Raw genomic sequence first — 23,544 nt, 5'->3', positions numbered from 1 at the left:
ACCCTTGTGGCAGAAAGTGAAGAAGAACTAAGGAGCCTCTTGATGAAAGTGAAAGAAGAGAGTGAAAAAGTTGGCTTAAAGCTCAACATTCAGAAAACTAAGATCATGGCACCTGGTCCCATCACTTCATGGCAAATAGATGGGGAAACTGGCTGACTTAATTTTTCTGGGCTCCAAAATCACTGCAGATGGTGATTGCAGTCATGAAATTAAAAGACACGTACTCCTTGGAAGTACAGTTATGACCAACATAGACAGCATACTGAAAAGTAGAGACATTACTTTGCCAACAAAGGTCAAGCCAGGAGTCATGTATGGATATGAGAGTTGGACTATAAAGAAAGCTGAGCGCCAATGAATTGATACTTTTGAACTGTGGTTTCCGAGAAGACTCTTGAGAGTTGCCTGGACTGCAAGGAGATCAAACCAGTCCATCCTAAAGGAAATCAGTCCTGGGTGTTCATTGGAGGGGCTGATGTTGAAGCTGAAACCCCAATATTTTGGCCACCTGATGCGAAGTGCTGACTCATTTGAAAAGACCCTGGTGCTGGGAAAGATTGACGGCAGGAGGAGAAGGGGATGACAGGGGATGAGATTGTTGGATGGCATCACCACCTCAGCGGACACAAGTTTGGGTGAACTCCGGGAGTTGGTGATAGACAGGGAGGCCTGGCATGCTGCGGTTCATGGGGTTGCAAAGAGTCGGACATGACTGAGCGACTGAACTGAACTGAACTACTGGGGAGCCCTTCCTACTGCCTCTCTGGACCCTGTTCCAGCTTGGCCATTTGGCATGGCCTTGGAGTGGGAGACAAGGTCTTAAAGCCTGCCAGGGCTGGGTATGGAGTGGGGAGCTAAGACTGGCAGACCTCTCCTCCAGTGCTTATGCAAACTTGGCAGCGGGTTGGGGAGAGGAAGACGAATCCGCGACGCTACCGGGGGATGGGCTCTGGCCCAGAGTCCCAGGAGGCTCAGAGGCAGAGGCTGCAGGTTGCCGGACCGCGAACGCGAGACAGGGGTTCCTGGCAGAGAGCCCAGAGCTGCGCGTCTGGGAGACACACTGGTTAGCAGAGAGCTCAGCCCAGTGCGCACTGCCTGCGAAGGAGCCTCATCTGGAGAGCTTAGCTGGGGCTTTTCACGGAGCAAGGGGCCAAGCTCCCAGGGGAGCTGAGGAAGATGTTCTCCAAAGCTTAGAACCCATCACTGCTTCTCAGGGATTCGGTCTACTAGTGAAATGAACTAAGTATTGGGGGAGTGTTTCGGGCTGGAGCGAGGTGGGGAGCGCAGCGTCGGCACGTTACCCCCACACATCGCCAACTCCAACCGCCAGAGGCAGGGGCCTCTGCAGAGTTACGGCAGCATTCCCGCCCTCTTTGGATGTTGGGTGTCCATCCCTGCAGCTCCTTCCCAAATCCTTCTTTTCCCCTTTGGTTCATCTGCTTGCAGCTGCGGACCCCATCTGGCGCAGTTACTCCAAGGCGACCTAGCTAGCGCCCCCTCCAGGATTGTGTTGGGGGCACGCACGGTTTGCAGACTCCCACAGCAGGTAGCAGCAAAAGGCTTGGTGGCTGCGATGGTGCAGTGAGCCGGCTGTCAACAGATAGTGCAGCTGCGGCCCTGTGAAAGAGGGCTGGCGAGTACGCAGCCCAGGTACTGCCCCTTCTCGGTGACGTCGCTACAGCCTGTTATAAAGACCTCGGGCGCAGCCTGCCAAGGTTCTGCTAACTCCCAAGCTGAGCAGGACTTGAGCCAAGAGGCGCCTGCAAAGCTGCAGGCGGCGGCGGCGGCAGCGGCAGCGGCGGTAATGAAAGCAGAGGAAAAAATCTTCAGCTGGACCCAGGGCCCCAGAATCCCGGCCATAGACTCTGACTTTTACAGGTCGTGCTGTGACTAATACCTCGCCCCCAAGTCCTCACGCAGCATAGGGCTTTGCCTTTCTCGCTGCAGGCAGGAAGAACAGCACTTGCAAGGAGCAGCAGGTGCAGTAAGGTGGGGGGGTGTCTCCTGCTTTCTGGAACCGTGACCCGTGGAATTTCTTTCTCTGTTCCTGCTCAACGCAGGAGAAACGCTGCTTGCAGATTACAGAACTCAAGTGCTTCCTGAAGCTTAAAAGTGGAGGAATTCAAAGCCAAGGATATACAGCACATCTAGAAGATTTTATTTGAGTGTCAAGTCTTCTTGTAAAGAAGGGGTTCTGTCCAGAAAGAGCCTACGAGCCCTCCTGTCTGTGTTAAACAGGGCTTTTTTACCTCAGGTGCTGGCTCAGGACCCTGCTGCAAAAGGGTCTGTGTGTGTATAGAGAGGAGGGCTTAATCGCTTAGCAGAAGAATGGATAACGTCCTCCCAGTGGACTCAGACCTCTTCCCAAACATCTCCACCAACATCTCGGAGCCTAACCAATTTGTGCAGCCGGCCTGGCAAATTGTCCTTTGGGCAGCTGCCTACACAGTCATCGTGGTGACCTCTGTGGTGGGCAACGTGGTGGTTATGTGGATCATCTTGGCCCACAAGAGAATGAGGACAGTTACTAACTACTTCCTGGTGAACCTGGCCTTCGCAGAGGCCTCCATGGCTGCATTCAATACAGTGGTGAACTTCACCTACGCGGTCCGCAATGAGTGGTACTATGGCCTCTTCTACTGCAAATTCCACAACTTCTTCCCCATTGCTGCTGTCTTTGCCAGTATTTACTCCATGACGGCTGTGGCCTTCGATAGGTGAGCTTGACCTTTGTGGAAAAAGGGAAAAGTATCTTTAAAGGAAGATAGCATTGCTATGGAGCTTCAGGGTGGAATAGAGCATGGTTCAAGGTGGAGACTGACCACTTGTACCCCTGGATTTGGACTGACAGCTAGCCGAGTCGGTTGTTGATGGGGGGTTTTAATCTAATCTGATGCTTTTCTTTTCTATCTCTCTTTCCTTTTCTACTCCTTTCCATTTTTGTGTCTCCTTTCCATTACGTGTACATATGTGTGTACAATCACTCAGTCGTGTCCAGCTCTTTGCTACCCCATGGACTGTAGCCCGCCAGGCCCCTCTGTCCATGGGATTTTCCAGGCAAGAATACTGGACTGGGTTGCCATTCTCTTCTCCAGGGGATCTTTCCCACATAGGGAGTGAACCTGCATCTCCTGCATTGGCAGGTGGATTCTTTACCACTGAGCCACCTAGAAACACCCCCCCTTTTTTTCTTCATTTAACTCTTTTTTTCCCCTTCTCCACTCATCTCCCTGACATTTTTCCTTTCAACTCCTGCTTTGCTTCTTTCCATATATTCCTTCTCTCTTCTGCCTTTACAGCCTAAAGGGGATACCTAGGGTGTAGCCAAGGGTCTGGTGCCTGACTAGGGTACTGTGAATCCCTGCAGCGCTGCTCTTCTGCTGTTCAGCCTTTGGATGCTTTCCAGTTTTGAGTACATGTAGGCAAAATTCCTCATTTTCATTTTTTCCTGAAGATTCAGGGGCTTTCTGCTCCCATCTCACCCCTCTAATATTATTTGGATGTTAAGAGCATTCCATTAGAATCATAAAATGCAGAATCCTAATTAAGCTCTGTCTATCCTGCTAGGAGTTCTCATTCAGGAATGAGAGGCAGCTATGTTGTTCTTAAGGAACTCCACATATAGGGATCCAGGAGTTTTTCAAAATTTCTCTTGCCATGTAAGGTCAATGTTTTTAGTCTGTCTGTATCCATAGAGAAACATGCTTGGCAAAGGCAATCTAAGGCAATTGAGAGCTCTTTCCTGCATCCGACAGGCTGGGGTTCCAGAAACTGATTAATAGTGAAAATGTTGGCATTTTCAAGTGGGTCCCAAGGTGGCACGATGGAAACTAATTATTAGAGCATAGCTCTGTTTGTATTGACTTTTTGTGAGTGCCCTAGGTCTCTAATGTGTATTTCTATAGGTTTACAAGTGTTAAATGTTTATCTAGGATGTGGAGGTATGTTTGAAACACCTGCCACTGTGATTTTGAAATGGGTCCTTCTGATGGCCTTGCTGAGATAAATAAATATGAGAAAACCAAAGAAGAAGCTAAGAGAAAAGATTCAAAATTTTTTTCCCAAAATTATTGAACTCTTTTGCATAAAATTTGTAATTGGTTTGGGCAGATTCTATAGCCAAATCTCTTTTTAAATCAGAGAAAACTATGTTTCTTTTGCAGTGATATCCAAATGCTGATTTTTAAGTTCCCTTTATGCAACTCTTTTGTGCTTATAACATGTAATGTGTAAAATAAGTTTGGTGAGTCAATTTATACGTTAAATATAGAAGAGAAACCAATTACTCAAAGTGGTACTGAAATAAATTTTTGTTGAGAATTTCTCTCTTTTGCTACTCTGGTTTTTAGGTATTTGTTTTGCTGGATGTCAGGTACACCTGTAAGTCTTTCTGCAGTGACTTGCTCCTTTAACTTCTCAGCCCCCTTAAACTTAGAAAACTCACAGCATGATGTATAACTGATTTTATGTGCAGTGAAGCCTGATGCCATTTCAGCTTTACACATGCTATCTTGATTATCCCTAACTTAGAGGGAACGTTGATATTTTTACTTCACTGGGTTCTTGTGAGCTCAAGGGAGACCCGACAGTCAGTGTGAGCCCAAGCATTCAGTAGCTGATGGAGCCCCAGCAAACAGCTCTCCTGCTTGGCTTATACAGGAATGACATGTTCCATAGCACTTCTCTTTCTCTTTGCGCTTAGAAGGTGAGCGGTAGGACTCAGGGTCAAAGTCTTCACAGTGGGTTGTGAAAGGAGCCAGGTTTTGGCCGCCTCGACTCTGACATCTCAGGCTCCACTGTTAGTCTCTATGCGAACCACACACAGGACCCTGACTCTCTGTGACACCCTCGGTAAGATCAGAAGATCTCTGGCGTCAGAGCTGAGGGAAATGACAACAAGAAATGCCACTTGTGCCTGGTGTGCGGGTTATCGACGGCAGGCTCAGGGTTAGGGTTCAAGTAGAGTTAGGGATGCTGCCTCAAGGCTGTGTCTCTAGGTTCTCCAACGCTCCTGCTGTTTTTCCTTGCTCAGCCTCTTGAGCAGAGTGAATTAATCCCCTTAGGCCCTCCAATGAATCTAGCTCCCCTACAGGCATGGTCATCCATTCTTTCCCTAGAATGTTTTAGAAAGGAAGAGGCCTCCATATGAATGATCTCTTGTTTAACTCCACTATGGCAATGCAGACTTGGAAGAAATGTTAAATTACCTTTTTGTATGCTCCTTGAATTTTTAACAGATAACCTTTGAGTTATCTTAAAAAATAAAAGCAACATGGTTTTCCTGATTGTAAAATTAAACCTCGTTCTTGAAGAACATAGACACAAAAATACAAATCACCCACGACTCCACCATGCAAAAGCAACACCTGTTAACATTTGAATTTCTCTTTTTATGACTATTTCACTACATTATTGAAGTAAGATTCTAGGTAATTTGGTAAGTTATTTTTTTCCATTGATATTAATGGAAACATTAATAATATTTTCTCATGTTATTAACACTCTTCAGTAACATAATGGTAGTGGCTTCCTCTTAATATTCCATTATATGAATATGCTATTATTACTTTAACCACCTCCCTACTGTTGAGAATCTACTAATTCTGTATGATAATTTTATTTTGTTTTCTTGGTTGTTTCCTTAGGGTAGATTCCCAGAAATAAAATTACTGGGCCAAATGAAATGAAATTTTAAAGAATGCTTTTTCCTAATTTTAAAGGATTCTAAACCCTGGGCAGAGCAAGAAGCGTGTCTTTTCTGTTTTGTTTACTTTATCTCCTCAAAATGAAGAAGAGTGCTTGGTACTTAACAGTCACTATATGCTTATTGATTAAATGAATGAACAAATAAAATAATACATGCTCCTATAAAAACATTTGGAAGAATATTATCAATGGCATGCTCAGGGTTTATAACTATGTTCGAGGTAGAGTTAGGAATAAGGCCTCAAGGCTGTATTTCCAAGACCTGCATTTTAAAAAGTGTAAAAAATCTACCATTCCAATACAGAAAACTAGATAAAGGTCTGGAACGCTAGCTTATACTTACTTTTTCGGTGTTACTTATGCCACATAGAGTCACTCCTATTCAATATACATTTTGGATCGTAATAAAAACAGTTTCAACGGTTGTTTTTTTGGTGTGTGTTTTGTTTTGTTTCATTTTCCAAATCATGAAATAGTTTCCAAAATAAGATTTGTAAAGGATGCATTATATTGCAAAGCTATAATCATTCATTTAATCATTCCTCTATTTTTAGATGTGTATTGTTTCCATTTTTAATGATTACAGGTAACTGTGAAATTAATATCCTTGACAGAAATCTGAGAGCATCCGTTGTTCTTTTCATAGAATAAACTCCTTAAAATGGAAGAGCTGGGTCAAACTGTCTTGGTAAACTTTGCCAAATTTCCTTCTAGAAACAAAGTGTAGGCAAAGAAAAAGACTTCAGCTGCAGATTGTAGAACTGATTTGAATCTTTCCTGTAAACTTTCCATAGAGTGAAGGGGAGAGGGACAGAGAAAGATAATGGGAGTCCCTTCAGAAGGAATACCCATTTACTGAAGGCAATGGCTGCCTAGAATTTTTTAAGGTTGCAGAGACAAATATACGAAATAACATTAGGTTTACTAATTAAACTCCAAAAAATACCAAGGATTTTTCTTTTTAAAACTCTGTAATTTCTCCCACTCAAAACAAAATTTTAAAATTCCTTCGTATTTTAAAAACTAAAAGGTGTCTGTGTGATGTTTCATGAAATCAGAAGTTGGAACACACTGAGAGGGGCACCTTCACTCTTCAGGAGCCAGTAATGATGACTGGTTCCAGTTTTGGGGAGCAGCATCCAAGAAGGGCGGGGGGTGGGGGGGACCAATCCTTAAGCTCCACAAGAAGGGCAACAGAAGCGAATGGGAACCTGACTTGCAACCTAGCTCACAGGAGCCAGAGGCTCAGAAAAGTGCTGGTCTGATAACACTGTTTCTTTACCTGGCAGGGGCTGTTATAATTTCAGAGAATGAAAGGTAAATGTTGCTTACTTCTCAGACTGGGTCTAAATAGATATATTGTATTTGAGTGAAAGAAAACATCCAAAAGATGATGGTCTCTGGACAATAGGAAATTTGTTCAGGACCAAGAAATAGTTCCTCATATAGGGGTAATGACTGAAGGTAAAAGAGGGAATGAACTCTGAGAGATTAAAAGAAGAACCAAGACATGCATAAACAAAACTCTGGTTACTGATTCCCTGGTATCCATCCCACTCTGTCCCAGTCATACTCAGCTACAAGTCTAAAGAGCCTGCTTCCCAAGTCTGTGCTAGACCTGCAGTCTGTCCTTGAACCTCACCTTGTTGACCGACTTGGATCCCATTGTATATCTCAGGGCAGTCCTTCTCCATCACACCCAGAGGCAAGTCTTAGATCCCAAGATCCTTTCCTCTAATTTAGACAGATCTTACAGTCCATGACTAAGCACCCAGGTGTCGCTGAGAATGCTCATTCACTAGAAGTTCATCCATGGTAACTGACCCTTTCTTTTCAAATCATGAATCTTAAATAAGGGTTGATACAGACCTTCTTGAGTTTTTTGCATCTTGGATGAATCATTTTGGCTGCAGGACCTTTCCTGGAGAGGTCTACTGCCCACCTACTCTGGAGTTGCCCCAACTGCCCTTGCCGCATCCTCTCTCAACTCATAGGAGCCCCCAGGGTCCCGAATGGTCAAAGCCCTTGTTTTGGTGGGGGTGGGGGGTTGAAACATATATGGGTTCAACTGGGGGAAAATAAGGAGTAATTTTCAATGTAAAATCACATCATAGGACCACAAGCCTTGACTACTATTACTGTTGTTCAATTAGAAAATAGTAGAATAAAGATTGTAAGGGAGAAATACTCACTGTTAAACTGGGCAGAGATCTCAAGGGATGGTGCCACCAGGTACGTGGTTCCTGAATCAGGGCCTCATGCTTTCCTTCAAAGGGCTTATGATACATAATGATTTAAAGGTAACTATAACATAAGGTGTTATATGATAGGTTTCATAAGTATTGTACAAATTCTATAGGAGTGAAGAGGCAAGAGGTAAACTAGCAGTGATGATCAAGGAAGGCTTCAAAAGGTGATAACTGATTTGGGCCTTAAAGATTGGATAAGATTTTTAAAGAAGATGTTAAAGAAAGGAAATATTCTAGGTAAAGCAAACTATACAACAGCAATATGGAAGTAAAAAGTTGCAAAGTATTTGGGGAGAATGACAGGCTGACTCAATTTGAGTGAATTCACAAGTGAATCAAGAAATGGATGGAAGAGTTGGTCAGAAGAAAATGAGTATAGTTTTTGTTGGATTTTATGTGAAAATATAATTATTAGTTTGAAATGTCCAACAAGCAATTTGAGAGGTGGGGCTAGAGAATAAGAACCTAGGGAAACAAAATCTATATTTAGGAATTTTCTAAACAGATGGCTTACTGGAAATTTGAAAGTAGAGAATATCTCTTTTACCTATATATATGTTTCCAGAAGAGAAGACAAAGATTCATGGAAATATTTTACCAGGTATTAGAAGGGAAAAAATAAGAAACAGAGAGTTAGTGGAATAATCAGAATATGTGGAATGACAAAAATTAAGAGAGATGAGTTATGATGGGTTATATTAATTACAGCGTCATTAGAATCCAAGGATGATGACATTAGTTTTGGCAATTAGAGAACATGGGTGAGCTGTTAGAGACAGTGTAAGCACAGTATGAAGTGTGTGTGTGTGTGGGGGGGGGGTTGGTGGATAAACTTAGATGCAGTGAGGGAAATGGCCTCTTGTTCATCCATTTGTCCATTCAGCAAAGCTTTATTGAGCACTTACTATGTACCAGATGCTAATGCACTAAAATACTGCCTTTGCCCATCTGCTCTCAATCTTCAACTATCAACAAAGTTAGAACACCATTATAATCCGGTGCAATTAGTACCATGCAGAGGGAGTTCGGAGACAAAGGAATGGTCTACCCTTGGGAATGTGGGAAAGGCTTAGAGTAAAATAAAGAAAAGGAAGAGGAGGGGAAGAGGAAATAAACAGCAAAGTACAGAGAAAACAGTGTGAAGTTTGGGTTTTTTAAAATAAACTTCAAGAGCATTGGATTAGGGGTTATCATAATGATTTATTCATGTTTGTCACCTGGGAACTAGAAAGAGGATTTTACATTAATACAATTTATAATGATACCTTATGGTGCATGTTCTCCAATATACGGTCTCATCTAAGCCTCGATACCAATGGGGATTTTGTTTCCACTTTGGATAGATTATTAAAAACAATTTCTTTAGCATCATCCTCATGCTTGCCACTGCCTAGTAACTTGGAGACCCATGCAATTTGCATTCATGTGCCTTAGACATCAGCCTGCATGCTCCTGCTCAAGGTGGCTTTTGAATTCTGTATAGTCTAAGGAAAGTGATATAAGGGTCCTACTGTTTCAGAGAGGATGTTAGAGCCCTTTTAACAAATTTTCACTCAAATAATAATTCAACCCCACAAACTTCTAGACAACATCATTGTAAGAAGATCAAATTCTGCTTAAATATTTTACTCAAGTTGTCTCATTTGTTAAATTCATTCCATTTTGAAGCATTATAAAATCATTCCTTTTGTTGAAGGAATAATCAGCCTGATTTGGGGCTGCCCTTACTAATATAATGCCTCTTCCCTGTGGCCGTCTCTCTGACAGATCCATCCTGAAGCTTCTCTATTTTGGTTAACTGTCCCTAGTTCCTTCATCTTTCCATCCTCAGTCTCTACTTGCTATTCCCATTTGCTCAAGTCAAAGTCGCTCAGTCGTGTCCGACTCCTTGTGACCCCATGGACTATACAGTCCGTGGAATTCTCCAGGCCAGAATACTGGAGTGGGGAGCCTTTCCCTTCTCCAGGGGATCTTCCCAACCCAAGGATCAAACCCAGGTCTCCCGCATTGCAGGCGGATTCTTTACCGGTTGAAGCACCAGGGAAGCCCAGTGGTCCTTTTAACTGAGAGTTTAAATAATGCCCAGAACTGAGCATCACCCTATTACCATTACCTGGTCCAGATCCACCTGCTATAGGGCTGGTGTACTACCTCTTGACTTTGTCTTCTTAGACTTGGTTCAGGTGCTACCCCCACTAAGAAGCTGACCTTAATCTGCAGGTCTAGTGAGGTGTCCCTCCTGTGTATTACTGTCATTCATGCAGGATATTCATATATCGTTTATGCAACTCTCTGTAACTGGTTGATCTTTCCCACACCCTCTCACCCACTAAACTGCAAGCACCATGAAAACAGGAATGCTTTGTCTGGTTTTCTGTTACCTGGCACAGAATAGGAAGTTATTAAAGTGTGTATATAGTAGTTGATATGACTGTACTTCTCTTCTACACACACCAATCAAAATCTGAAAACCAGACATCAGACAGACTTCAAAGCACACCTATGATCCTATGCCTTGAAGCAAAAGAAAAATCAGACCAAATTTCTGTCTACTGTGATGTTTTGCTACAAAATAGAAAACTTTTTGTTTCAAACCCCTGTTCAAGAATAACTACAAGTTCTAATTTACCTGTCTCTTCCAGACTTCACTTGACTGGTCCCCACTGGATTCCCAACCCACACCCTGTCCCCAACAGGTATTATACCCCCAGAAGAATACCTTTGGTTGAGAGAGGTGTTTATCCTTTCTACCTTGGTGTTTATCCTTTCTCCTTTAGCTCCAATCTATCAAGGCATACTGAAAACTTTGAGTATTTCAAGGACCCTTTTGTGGTCCAACTACTGTCATCCCACTGGCTTTTTCTTCAACACCCTTGCTAGCAAGAGGGTGGTTGTTTACTTGTTTCTGCTTTACTTGTCTTTCCTGAGGCAGGAGCAAAATCTGTCCTCCATCCAGCCCTCCAAGTGCTATATCTACAGTATTTGTTGAACGCCTAGACTGTACCATATTAAAATGCCATCAGAGACACAGGAACATTTCAGCAGAGTGGCCTGAGAAAGTCATAGACCTTGAGGAGAGACTGGGAAACTGACTTACTTTAGAAACTGATTTTCCACCTTTAGAAGCTGGGTTTCCAACTTTCGGAAGGAGAACTATGAAGCTCTGTGGATAAGGAAACCCAGGGATGAAAAGATGCTTTAATAACAGCCATGTGACATAAACCTCAGTGTGAGTGTTAATGTGTGAACCGCCCGTTTAATATTTGGGACTCTCCGTGGAGTGCATTTCATGTCTTTCCTATATGAATGTCTTTCAATAACCTTACATCTGACTTTTGATAATGGAGTTCAGTGTAGGAAAGGTTCCAACAGTGGTTCTACACTTACTAGCTATGTGAATATGGGCAAGATACTTAACCTTTCTGGGCCTCAATTTTCCCACCTCATAAAAAGGACATTAATAAAAGTATTAAAGTGGAGTATTGTTGCAAGGAGAGAGGGAAAAGGAAAGGAAAGGAATGGAACTGCATGAAAAGTTCCTAAGCTGCAATCTCTAGTAATCCACGACACACCATTATTCTGTCACAGCATCCTCTTGGATGCTTTCTGCATCAGGTATAACAGCAGCAAGATGAAACATTTATATCCTTCCCCTCTCCCCCCATAAATATAAACTATAAATTACTTCTAATTGAGTCAGCAAACCTGTTTCCAAATGCCATCCAGCATCCTTCCCATCTGTGGAGATGCACATACTCTTTACCAGAAGCCAAGTATTTGGATATTATATACAGCTGACTCTTGGACGACAGGAGTTTGAATTGCATGAGTCCATTTATACCCCAATTTTTTCAATAGTAAATAATATAGTTCTACACCGTCAGGGGTTGGTTGAATCCACAAATATGGAGGAATAGAGGGCAGGCTATAAATAATACTGTGGATTTTCAAGGGTTGGTGCCTCTAATCCCTGCGTTGTTCAAGAGTCAACTGTGTTACAGCTGAGAAAAAACAAATCATTTTCTTTTACACCATCTCCAAAATTACATGTCACATCCCAGATCCTACATGTCCCAAAGACACCACCTTCACATTAAGCTTCATTTGTGTATTATATGTTTGAGGGAGAACTCGGTCATAGCAAAAAACGTTAACATGCTGCCTGTGTTTCACTGATATTCAATTTGTTAAAGTTGTGTTTCTTTTGCCTTTGAACACTTCTCAGTCTTGGAAGTTTTCTTATAAATCTAGTTTGCATGTGTTAAATATCAGCTTTCTCTTGTCCTGTGACCAATGCTCCATTTGGTGGTGTTTTTCTGTTGCTAAGGCATGTTTGACTCTCGGCGACTGCATGAACTGCAGCAAGTCAGGCTTCCCAGTCTTTCTCCTGGAGTTTGCTCAAACCCATGTCCATTGAATCAGTGACACCATCCAACCATCTCATTCTCTGTCATCCCTTCTCCTTTTGTCCCCAGTCTTTCTCAGCATTAGGGTCTTTTCCAATGAGTCAGTTCTTCACATCAGGTGGCCAAAGTATTGGAGCTTCAGCTCCAATGACTATTCTTCCAATGAATATTCAGGGCTAATTTCCTTTAGGATAGACTGGTTTAATCTCCTTGCTGTACAAGGGAGTCTCGTCTTCTCTAGTATCACAGATGGAAAGCATCAATTCTTCAGCACTCAGCCTTCCTTCTGGTCCACCTTTCATATCTGTACATGACAACTGGTAAAACCATAGTTTTGACTATATGGAACGTTTTTTGACAAAGTAATATCTCTGCTTTTTAATATGCTGTCTAAGTTTGCCATAGTTTTTCTTCCAAGGAGCCAGCGTCTTTTAATTTTGTGGCTGCAGTCACCATCCACATTGATTTTGGAGGCCAAGAATGTGAAATCTGACACTGTTTCCACTTTTTCCCAATCTATTTGCTATGAAGTGGTAGGACCAGATGCCATGGTCTTCATTTTTAACTAAGTTTTAAGCCAGCTTTTCACTCTCTTCTTTCACCTTCATCAAGAGGCTCCTTAGTTCCTCTTCACTTTCTGCCATTAAAGCAGTAGCATCTGCATATATGAGGTTGTTGATATTTCTACAGGCAATCTTAATTCCAGCTGGTGAGTCCCCCAGACTAGCATTTCATATGATGTACTCTGCATATAAGTTAAATAAGCAGGGTGACAATATACAGCCTTGATGTACTCCTTTCCCAATTTGAAACCAGTCTGTTGTTGCACATCCGGTTCTAATTGTTGCTTCTTGTCCTGCATACAGGTTCCTTAGGAGGAAGGTAATGTGGTCTGCCTCCACATTATGAATATTCCTGCCTCCTCCTTTACGAATATTCCATAGTTTGTTGTGATTCACACAGTCAAAGGCTTTAGTGTAGTCAATGAGGCAGAAGTAGATGTTTTTTGGAATTCCCTTGCTTTTTCTATGATCTAGCACATGTTGGCAATTTGATCTCTGCTTTCTGCATCTGGAAGTTCTCAGTTCACATACTGCTGAACCCTAGCTTGAAGGATTTTGAGCATAATCTTGCTAGTATGTGAAATGAGTGCAAGTGTATGGTAATTTGAACATCCCTTGGCATTGCCCTTCTTTGGAGCTGGAATGAAAACTGACCTTCCCCAGTCCTGTGGCCACTGCTGAGTTTTCCACATTTGCTGGCATATTGAGTGCAACACTTTAACAGCATTGTTTCTTAGGATTTGAAATAGTTCAGCTGGAATTTCATCACTTTCACTAACTTATTCATAGTAATGCTTCTTAAAGCCCACTTGACTTCACACTCCAGGATGTCTGGCTCTAAGTGAATGACCACACCATCATGGTTACCTGGGCCATTAAGAGCTTTTTCGCACAGATGTTCTGTGTATTCTTGCCATCCCTTCTTAACCTCTTCTGTTTCTGCTAGGTCCTTGCTGTTTTTGTCCTTTTTTGTGTCTATCTTTATATGAAATATTTCCTTGCTGTCTCCAGTTTTCTTAAAGAGATCTCTAGCCTTTCCCATTCTACTGTTTTCCTCTATTTCCCGGCTTTATTCACTTAAGAAAGCTTTCTTATCTCTCCTTGCTATTCTCTGGAATTCTGCTTCAATTGGGTATATCATTAAGCAGAAATTATTATATGTTTAAAGTACACAGAAATATAAACAGAAAAACTAGATACCCTATGGTTTCATGTTAAAAAATTAAAATGTTATGAATCAGGTATTGCAAGATAAACTTACAAGTTTATAAACAATAGTTGCAATAGTTAAATTCACTTGCTCAGATAATTAAGGCTTTACTATTTGTGGTAAGACTTTTCAGATTTGTATCTGTCCTTGATAGATTCTAAGGAAGCTGAGAATTAGATTTGGGGTGACGCAACCTTCCCAGTAGTTTGAGTTTTGAAAGACTTTGTCCTCCTTTTATTTCCTACAGTTTCAGGTTTTACCTGATTGAGCTGGTCTGGCTCAGTCTCAGGTTATTTGCTGTATTTGCATTTCTGATTTACAGAGATTTGCAAGACAAAGACGAAGACAGTTGTTTTATTTCCCCCTCAGAACTGGTCTGCCACCTAAATGATATTAAAAGAATGATTTGCCCAACAATATTAAAAAAAATTTTTTTTATATCTGTGAGAAAAATTTCAACTAAACTGCAAATCAAGGGTTCTATTTGCTACAAAGTTAGGGTTCAATTTATCATGCCTTCAAAAGTTAGCACAAGACATTCAACAAAGACCTTCTTAAGCCCAGAGCTAAAATCACTAATATTATCTTTATTAGCCCCCGAGTACGAGCTTTCAATTTTAATTTCATATTATGAGGGTTCAGGTAACACTGTTGGTTTCTTTTGGTATGTTTAATTAATATTGTTAAGGGGTAGATTCATATGCCCTGTCTTATAATATTAGGCAGGGGAAGCATTCCCCAATGAGATTCATAATATTTATCCTACATTATAATTAGGCACAAGAGATGTAACCATCTTATATGAATCCATTTAAATATACCAGTTTATATAAATTTTCATTTTATTTGTGCCAATTATTATACCTTCAACTTTTGTTTCCATTAGAATCCCATCAGCAAGTTTTTTTCCAGTCTTAAAAGATGTATGTGTTTATATATATACATATACATGTGGCATATTTTGTTGTTCACTTGCTAAGTCATGTCTGACTCTTTTGCCATCCCATGGCCTGTAGCCTGCCAGGTTCCTCTGTCGATGGAATTCTCCAGGCAAGAATACTGAAGTGAGTAGCCATTCCCTTCTCCAGGGAATCTTCTCTACCCAGGGACTGAACGTGCATCTCCTGCATCGGCAGGCAGATTCTGCACCACTGAGCCACCAGGGGAGCCGTGGAACATGAATTTCTACGTATATATATCATGTTGGGGACTAATGGGAGGTTTCCTTTGGGTTCATTCAACTGTAGTGTTGTTGCCACCAAAACCTTGGCTTTCTCTGCCTCTAAAGTTGAATAAAAAATAGAGAGACAGAATTTGGAAGAAACAGAAGGATGACTTAAATCTTTAACCAGTAGGGAAGAGATCACAGAAGGCTAGTGCCTCAGGAACTGTGCCTTGCCTCCTCTGAGAGCTGAGAGACGGTTTATAGCCTGGGCCTCATGGTCTTAGAGTAAATGATAGGCTCAATGTAATGAAAGTCTTGCATTCTTCTTGTTTTGTTTCAGAAGTCATAGCTGGGATCAGGGAACCCAGTAACTGGGTTTGTCTTCCTCTGGTATACTGTACTATGGCTTTCTTTCTGAAATGAGGAAAAGAAAGAAAACTACAAGGGAAAGCTGCCGTAAAGGTAAGCACCAGGTACAGGATGTAATTAGCATAGAGTTAAAGGGTAATAGGTGCAGGATATAACTCATGCAGAGTTAAGGAGGTGATAGGTGCTGGTAGTAATTTATATAGTAGCAGGTTGGTTTTGAGAAAAGCAAACTTAGTTGCAGACTACAGATTGCTGCTGCTGCTGCTGCTAAGTCACTTCAGTCATGTCCGACTCTGTGCGACCCCATGGACGGCAGCCCAGCAGGCTCTGCTATCCCTGGGAGTCTCCAGGCAAGAACCCTGGAGTGGGTTGCCATTTCCTTCTCCAATGCATGAAAGTGAAAAGTGAAAGTGAAGTCGCTCAGTTGTGTCTGACTCTTCACGACCCCATGGACTGCAGCCCACCAGGCTCCTCTGTCCATGGGATTTTCCAGGCAAGAGTTCTGGAGTGGGGTGCCATAGTTAAAGTAAAAACAAAAAGTGATCAGGCCTGCTTACTGTTCTCTGTATCTTCTTTGTTCTCAGGAAAGGGAAAGAAACAAAAGAAAAGCTCATTCCTCTTTTTTTCTATTTCACTGCAACAAATTCCCTCTGTTAGTTTCCCTCTGTTATTTCCCCTCCATATCAATGCAGGAGGGGAAATAGGTATCATTCTTGCTTGGCTGAGGACAGAACCTTAGTTTTGCTCATTTGATGATCACCAGCTCTCGGGCCCAGGGACTCATCTATCTCTTGCTTCAAATTTCCCTATTTGAATCCCAAGAAATCTTTATTGGGAGGACGAGGGACAATAGTCTATCTTCTGCAGCTTCTTCAGGCTGGCACATGATTCATAGACCCTACCCAGGTGGGGTCATGGAATTCTTGCCCTGTTCATTAAGGGCTGCAGGGTGGGTTTTGTAGCTATTCCTGCAGGATCTGTTCTGAGGAGTGGCTGTAGTGTCTGCATCATTGTTACCTTGAATTGAATCTGTTGTAGTCTGAAGGAGACAAAACTTAACAAGTGGTTTAAAAAAAGACAGAGGCCAACGAAAAAAGACAGAGGCCAACGATCAGTAAAAGAATTATTGCAACTGGTTAGGGGCCAGAGAAAGAGTAATAACCAAGTTACATTTGATAACAATTTTGATTATTGGCACAATAGAGTCAGTATTTGGGTTATCCTGTACAAACAAGTGGAGACATTTGGGATCAGTAGTTGGAGGAGGGACAAACAGATATTAATAGACAAAATAGATCTTATTTCTTTTTAGGAAAATAGGCCTGATTCCTAATCTAGACCTAACACTTTAAGGAGATGTAGCCAGTTGTGTAGGTTTATCTAAGTAGGTTTTAACCTTTAATGTGGCTATTGGTCACTACATATGTGTTTTTTTCTTTTTGCTAACATATGATCTAAAGCAACTTCATCATCTAAACATATAAGATTTACATGGGAAAACCTTTCAAAGGTAAGACTGTAGTCACCAGCTGCTAGCAGACATTGCTTTGAAAATGCCTGATGGCATTCCAAGTCTGACACGGCTCGGAAAACTCAGGTTCTTAACAATACAAGGGCTTGTCTGAAATTACACCATAGTGTCACCTATTTATTTCCTTAGATGTCTGAACAACACTCTATTTTGACTTTTAATAGTAATTTTCCCCTTAATAGCCAAAGCAGCCATCACTGTCGTTGATATTAGTATTTCTACAGGTATGAGAAGATGTAAGAACCAGAGCCCATAAAATCTTCTCTTAAAAGTATCTTTCTGAAGGCCTGTTCTACCAGTTTTTCCAGAGCATAGACGGCCTCATTCCTGATCTCCACCTGGAAATCCTTTCAAGGGGTATTCATGGTTGGTAGATGTAGTGACCATCATTTAATCTTTGTAGAGGTAGATGGTGAATGCCAGTTTCCAGTTGGAAGAGCCTCTTCTGGGTCATATATATGACCATAGTTTGCGGAGCATTTCATGACAATTTTGTCCCATGGTGCTAGGAATGCTCATTCCCAAATCTGGTGACTTCATTGACAGGGCACTCAACGCTCTGTTACTGGTTTAGTCCATAAAACAGTATTCAAAATTCTCTGGGCTGCTTGTCTTTATTAGTTTCAGGAAAATATTCATTTTTGTTGCTTCTTCCTATATCTAGAGTTACATTGTTACAATCATTGATCTCGTATAGAACTACATATCCAATCAACTGCTTCAAGTCACCTAGTTATCATTATTATCCTGCTTACACACTGGGTACTGTAAGAGACAATAATTTTATAAAATAGGCAGGATATAAATAATGTAGCTAGTAACATTGGCAAAGTCATAGTGTAGCAGGGAGACAAAAACATAAACAACTTGAAAACAAAGAACAAGTTTTAACAATGATTAGAATGACTAATCCAGTTGCAGTAAACCATCGAGGCCATAGGAGAGCCAGTTGGAGAAGCCAAATTCTGGCAGGGACAGGTAGAGAGAAAAAGATAAATTTTTCATCTTTGTTTACAAAGGCATACTTTATCAATTTGTTGTAAGTCATAGCATAAGAGAAAAGGTTTTTGTGAAAAAACGAAAATTCAAGCTAGTATATTTTCCAAAGTCACAAAGTTATAAATCATATTCATCAGTTCATTCAGTTACATGTTGATCCTGTTGATCTAGATGAAGTAATCAAGTTTTCTATCAGAATTTTGTCAGTGGTATTTGTGTCAATTCAGTGGTATTTTCTAGAGACTATCAAAAACTTATATTTGCTTAGAAAGTTCTTTTTATGAGTCTTCTTGAAAATCTTCATTTTTGTAACAGTATCAGTATAAAATAATTGTCTATAAAGGACAAAACTTAAAATAGCATGGCTAGAGATTTGATGAGCAGGAAATTTGGATATTTCCATAACATGCAGCAAAGAGTGAAAAAACTGGCTTAAAACTCAATATAAACAAACAAACAAACAAACAAAAAAACAACTAAGATCATGGCATCCAGTCCCATCACTTCATGGCAAATAGAAAGGGAAAAAAGTGGAAATAGTGACAGATTTATTTTCTTGGGTTCCCAAATCACTGCAGATGGTGACTGCAGCCATGAAATTAAAAAATGTTTGCTGTTTGGGAGGAAAGCTATCACAAATCTAGACAATGCATTAAAAAGCAAAGACTTCACTTTGCTGACAAATGTCTGTATAGTCAAGGCTATGGTTTTTCCAGTAGTCATGTATGGATGTGAGAGTTGGACCATAAAGAAGGCTAAGCACTGAGGAATTGGTGCTTTCAAATTGTGATGCTGGAGAAAACTCCTGAGAGTCCCTTAAGCTTCAAGGAGATCAAACCAGTCACTGTTAAAGGAAATCAACCCTGAATATTCATTGGAAGCACTGATGTTGAAGCTAAAGCTTCAGTACTTTGGCCACCTGATGGGAAGAGCCAACTCACTGGAAAAGATCCTGATGTTGGGAAAGACTGAAGGCAAAAGCAGAAGGGAGTGGCAGAGGATGAGATGAATAGATAGCATCACTGACTCAATGGACATGAATTCGAGCAAACTGGGAGATAGCGGAGGACAAAGGAGTCCAGTGTGCTTCAGTTCAGAAGGTGGCAAAGAGTTGTACATGACTTAGCAACTAAATAACAGCAACAAATCACATTTTATGTTAACAACTAGAATTAGGACTGATAACATATTATATATAAATTCTGAAATATCTATATTAATGACGTTTATCCATACACTATAGCCTAAAGGTCACCTCCAATCATTTGGCAATGTTTATGAATTTAAAATACCAAATAAACTTAAACATTCCTCTCCGAGATGTCTCAGAGATGTTTCCTTGAAGCATCCCAGAGTTAGCTGGAGGTTAAAATAGCTTTAGTTAGATTTTGATACTTCTGCTGCTGCTGCTGCTAAGTCACTTCAGTCGTGTCCGACTCTTCGCGACCCCATGGACTGCAGCCCACCAGGCTCCTCCGTCCATGGGATTTTTCAGGCACGAGTACTGGAGTAGGGGTGCCATCGTCTTCTCCGGATTTTGATACTTGGGATTATCAAAAAGGTTTTAAAACAAAACAGGGTCATAGGTCACTAACAATACTTTTTTAACCAAAGCCACAAAATGTTTAAAAGAAAACAAATGCGAATCGAGGGCACAGAAATTCACACAATATCTTATCAAAGAGGAGCACTTCTAACACAGAGAAATCAAATTCCAGTCTTGCATTAGCTTACTTAACAAAATCCATTAACTTAGTTAACTCCAATCTAAATTTAGTAATCCTGACCATGTATGAAACTTTTTCCTCCTCCTCATTTTCTGTATCCAGCCTCTCATTTGCCATCCAAATAAAGTCAACCAGATCATTCTTTTTTCTCACTAAAATATCCATTCATTCCTCATGCCTTCTTTACTGAAAATATACTTTCAGTAAACATTTTCAGTCTCTTACTGTACACTGCAATGTCTGTTATTCCACTAGCTTTTATTATATGTTTAAATTAGATTCTTCAACTCTTAAGACCCTAATTTTTAATCAAAGCTAAGAAGTAAGCAATTATGAACTCTCTTTTACATTTGCATTCTATAGATTGGTAAGCACAGATATCAGCGATAATTTCTTAAAACACTTGCTTTCTGATAGAGAAGAACAACTCAGGCTAACACCAAATATTTTCATTTATATTCCTAAATAGCTTAATTTCTCTGTTTAGTAACTGATATTTCAGTATCTTCTAGCTAGTTAATAAACTTCCATCGCTTAAATTAACATAACTCTAGAACCTAAGGTTACAAAGTACCTGGAAAGATCATCTTAAGCAGACGTTTCTAAAATACAGTTATTTAATGGTTTACCCCAAATCTCTTATCTCATTTACATTTGAAGTTTTATCAAAGCAAGTTACTTTTCTTGCAACAGATATAATAAGGTCTTATTTATTAAATCTAGGTACAGTAAAGTAGTATACCTAATTTTGATGACTTTAAAGATGACTATATCAATTAGATTCACAAACTTAAACATTAATATCAGGTATCAAGTTAATTTTTAGTATTTCTGAGTTATGTGAACCTGAAATTTCTTTAGGCAGGTTTCTTTACATTTAATTTGTGAGCATTTACTTTTTAATTGAAAAGATCCTTTTATAAATTCAGTTTTGATATTACTTTTCAAGGGTAGAGTTATTGCATATGTATAATGTGTACACAGACACAAACAGGCAAAACTAGAGATCTCATGACTTCACTTAAAAAAAAAAGAGTTATGAATTAGGTATTGTAAACTTGAAGAGATTCCTAGTCTTCCCCATTCTATCGTTTTCCTCTATTTCTTGCATTGTTCACTTAGGAAGTCTTTCTCATCTTTCCTTGCTATTCTTTGGAACTCTGCATTCAGATGGGTGTATCTTTCCCTTTTTCTTCTCTTCTTTTCTTAGCTCAGTGGGTAAAGAATCCGCCTGCAATTGCAGAAGACCCCGGTTCAATTTCTGGGTCAGAAAGATCCCCTGGAGAAGGGTCAGGCTATCCACTCCAATACTCTTGGGTTTCCCTTGTGACTCAGCTGGTAAAGAATCCACCTGCAATGTAGGAGACCTGGGTTCGATCCCTGGGTTGGGAAGATCCCCTGGAGAAGGGAAAGGCTCTACCCACTCCAGTATTCTGACCTGGAGAATTCCATGGACTGTCTAGTCCACGCGGTCACAAAGAGTCAGACACGACTAAGCGACTGTCACTTTTTATTTTCTCTTCTTTTCTCAGCTATTTGTAAGCCCTCCTCAGACAACCATTTTGCCTTTTTGCATTTCTTTTTCTTGGGGATGGTTTTAATCACCATCTCCTGTACAATATTATGAACATCTGTCCACAGTTCTTCAGGTACTTTATCAGATCTAATCCCTTGAATCTGTCATGTCTACTGTATAATTGTAAGGGATTTTACAATTATACAGTAGAAGTTTACACAGTTGGAATACATTAAAGTCGCTTGCTCAGATGACTAAGGCTTACTATCTGTAAGGATTGGCTCAGGGAGCATCCCAGAAGTTTGAATTTTAAACTGGTACTTTCTTTCTTTGCTTTTAGGTCTTATCTATTTGAGCTAATTAGGCTTAATCTCAGGTCCTTGTGGCCTGTTATCACTCTGGTTTGTAGAGATTCACAAGAGAAAGTCAGTTGCTTTTAGTTCCCCAAGAACAGCTCTGTCACCCAAAAGATACTAAAAGATTTTATCAGTGACAAGATTTCTAATTAAACTGAAATTAATTTTGTAAGTTCTATGTTCTGCAATTTTAGAGTTTAATTTGTCATGCCTTCAAAGGTTTGTATAAGGCATTCAGCAAAGACCTTCTTTGTTTACAAATTAAGCCTAGAGCACAATCACTATTTTATTTTTATTAGTCTTTGCATGTTAGTTCCTAGTATTTACTTACTTCGTATGGTTCAGGTAACTATTGATTTCCTTTAGCATGTTTGGTTAATATTTTCTGAGACACAGATTTATATGCCTTGTTTTATTCATATGATACTATTGCAGGACCTCCTGTCATAAAACAACTCATGTAAATGGTTACCATGGCGCCTGGCCAGGGTGGGCAGTCAGTGTGCTTCCCCTAACAACTCCTCCCAAGAGACTTCATACTCAAGATACTTCTTGGGAATTGGGGCAGAGGTCTCTTTCTTCTGTAACTTCTTCCTGCTGTGCATGGGCGTAGTCCTGCCTAACAGAGTAGAAGTCTCTCTTTACTTGATCTAAGTTGAGGTATTCTGTATCTGAAACCAGCCTCCACCCTTGTAGCAACAGCAATTTAGCCTGAAACTGTTGGACCCTAACAGGGGTCAAACAGGAGACCTAACAGGATGGTCATCACTGGTTCCCAGAAAAGGAAGGCAAAATTTGGGGTGAGGGCTGCAAGGTGTGTGAGTTTCTAATGATTGGTTGGTGGTGAGGCAACAGGGTGCTGCTCCAAGGATCTTGTGCTTGGCCTGAAGTTACCATCCTCTAGCTGGGTGGGGGTCCTAGTCCCACTGCTGCTTCTGCTAAGTAGCTTCAGTTGTGTCCGACTCTGTGTGACCCATAGATGGCAGCCCACCAGGCTCCCCCGTCCCTGGGATTCTCCAGGCAAGAACACTGGAGTGGGTTGCCATTTCCTTCTCCAATGAATGAAAGTGAAAAGTGAAAGTGAAGTCACTCGGTCGTGTCTGACTCTTAGCGACCCCATGGACTGTAGCTTACCAGGCTCCTCCGTCCATGGGGTTTTCCAGGCAAGAGTACTGGAGTGGGGTGCCATAGTCCTGCAGGAGAACTCAAAGATTTTGTTATGTGTATTTCTTGAGAAGAAACCAAGACCCAGCCCCAAGGCTGAACCATCACTTGACTCTTCTTTTGTATGTTTCTGTATTCCTTCCCTTTCCGGATTAGCAAGTGTTTTAATTTTCCCTTTGGAACTCAGGGAAGGTCAAGGAGGCTGAATGAAGCTTATATCCTACAGACAAGAAACAGAAAGGATCTGTACTTCAAAGCCCCACAGAGTCCTGCTTAGTTTTAATTCAGGGAACTAGGCAACTATGGCTCCAGTAACTTTCTTTCGAAATGGGACATAGTGCTGCCTCAATTTGGAGAACAGACAGTGAATCGAAAGTATTTCTGACTCGCATACAGGGTCAGAAATACTTTCGATTCAGTGTCTGTTCTCTGGGAACACGTGTACACCTGTGGCGGATTCATGTTGATGTGTGGCAAAACCAATACAATATTGTAAAGTAGAAAATAATAATAATAACTTTTTTTAAAAAAGAAAGTATTTCTGAGTTCCAAGTCCTAGATCTGAATCTTGTATGATCAAACT

General features: G+C 40.9%; 1 protein-coding gene across 1 annotated transcript in view; it reads left to right on the top strand.

The window, feature by feature from the left end:
* The first annotated feature begins 2,289 nt into the window (after positions 1 to 2,289).
* The window catches only part of TACR1 (tachykinin receptor 1), a 165,535-nt gene continuing 144,280 nt past the window's right edge, over positions 2,290 to 23,544 (top strand). The window contains exon 1 of the mRNA XM_069583727.1: positions 2,290 to 2,717. Coding sequence (XP_069439828.1) covers positions 2,329 to 2,717 — 389 coding nt within the window. The 5' untranslated portion in view covers positions 2,290 to 2,328. The remainder of the gene's footprint in view (positions 2,718 to 23,544) is intronic.

The sequence above is a fragment of the Ovis canadensis genome, chromosome 3, assembly GCF_042477335.2.
Source record: "Ovis canadensis isolate MfBH-ARS-UI-01 breed Bighorn chromosome 3, ARS-UI_OviCan_v2, whole genome shotgun sequence".
Lineage (NCBI taxonomy): Eukaryota > Metazoa > Chordata > Mammalia > Artiodactyla > Bovidae > Ovis > Ovis canadensis.
Note: the sequence above shows the minus strand (reverse complement) of the source record. Positions and strands in the feature narration are given on the sequence as shown.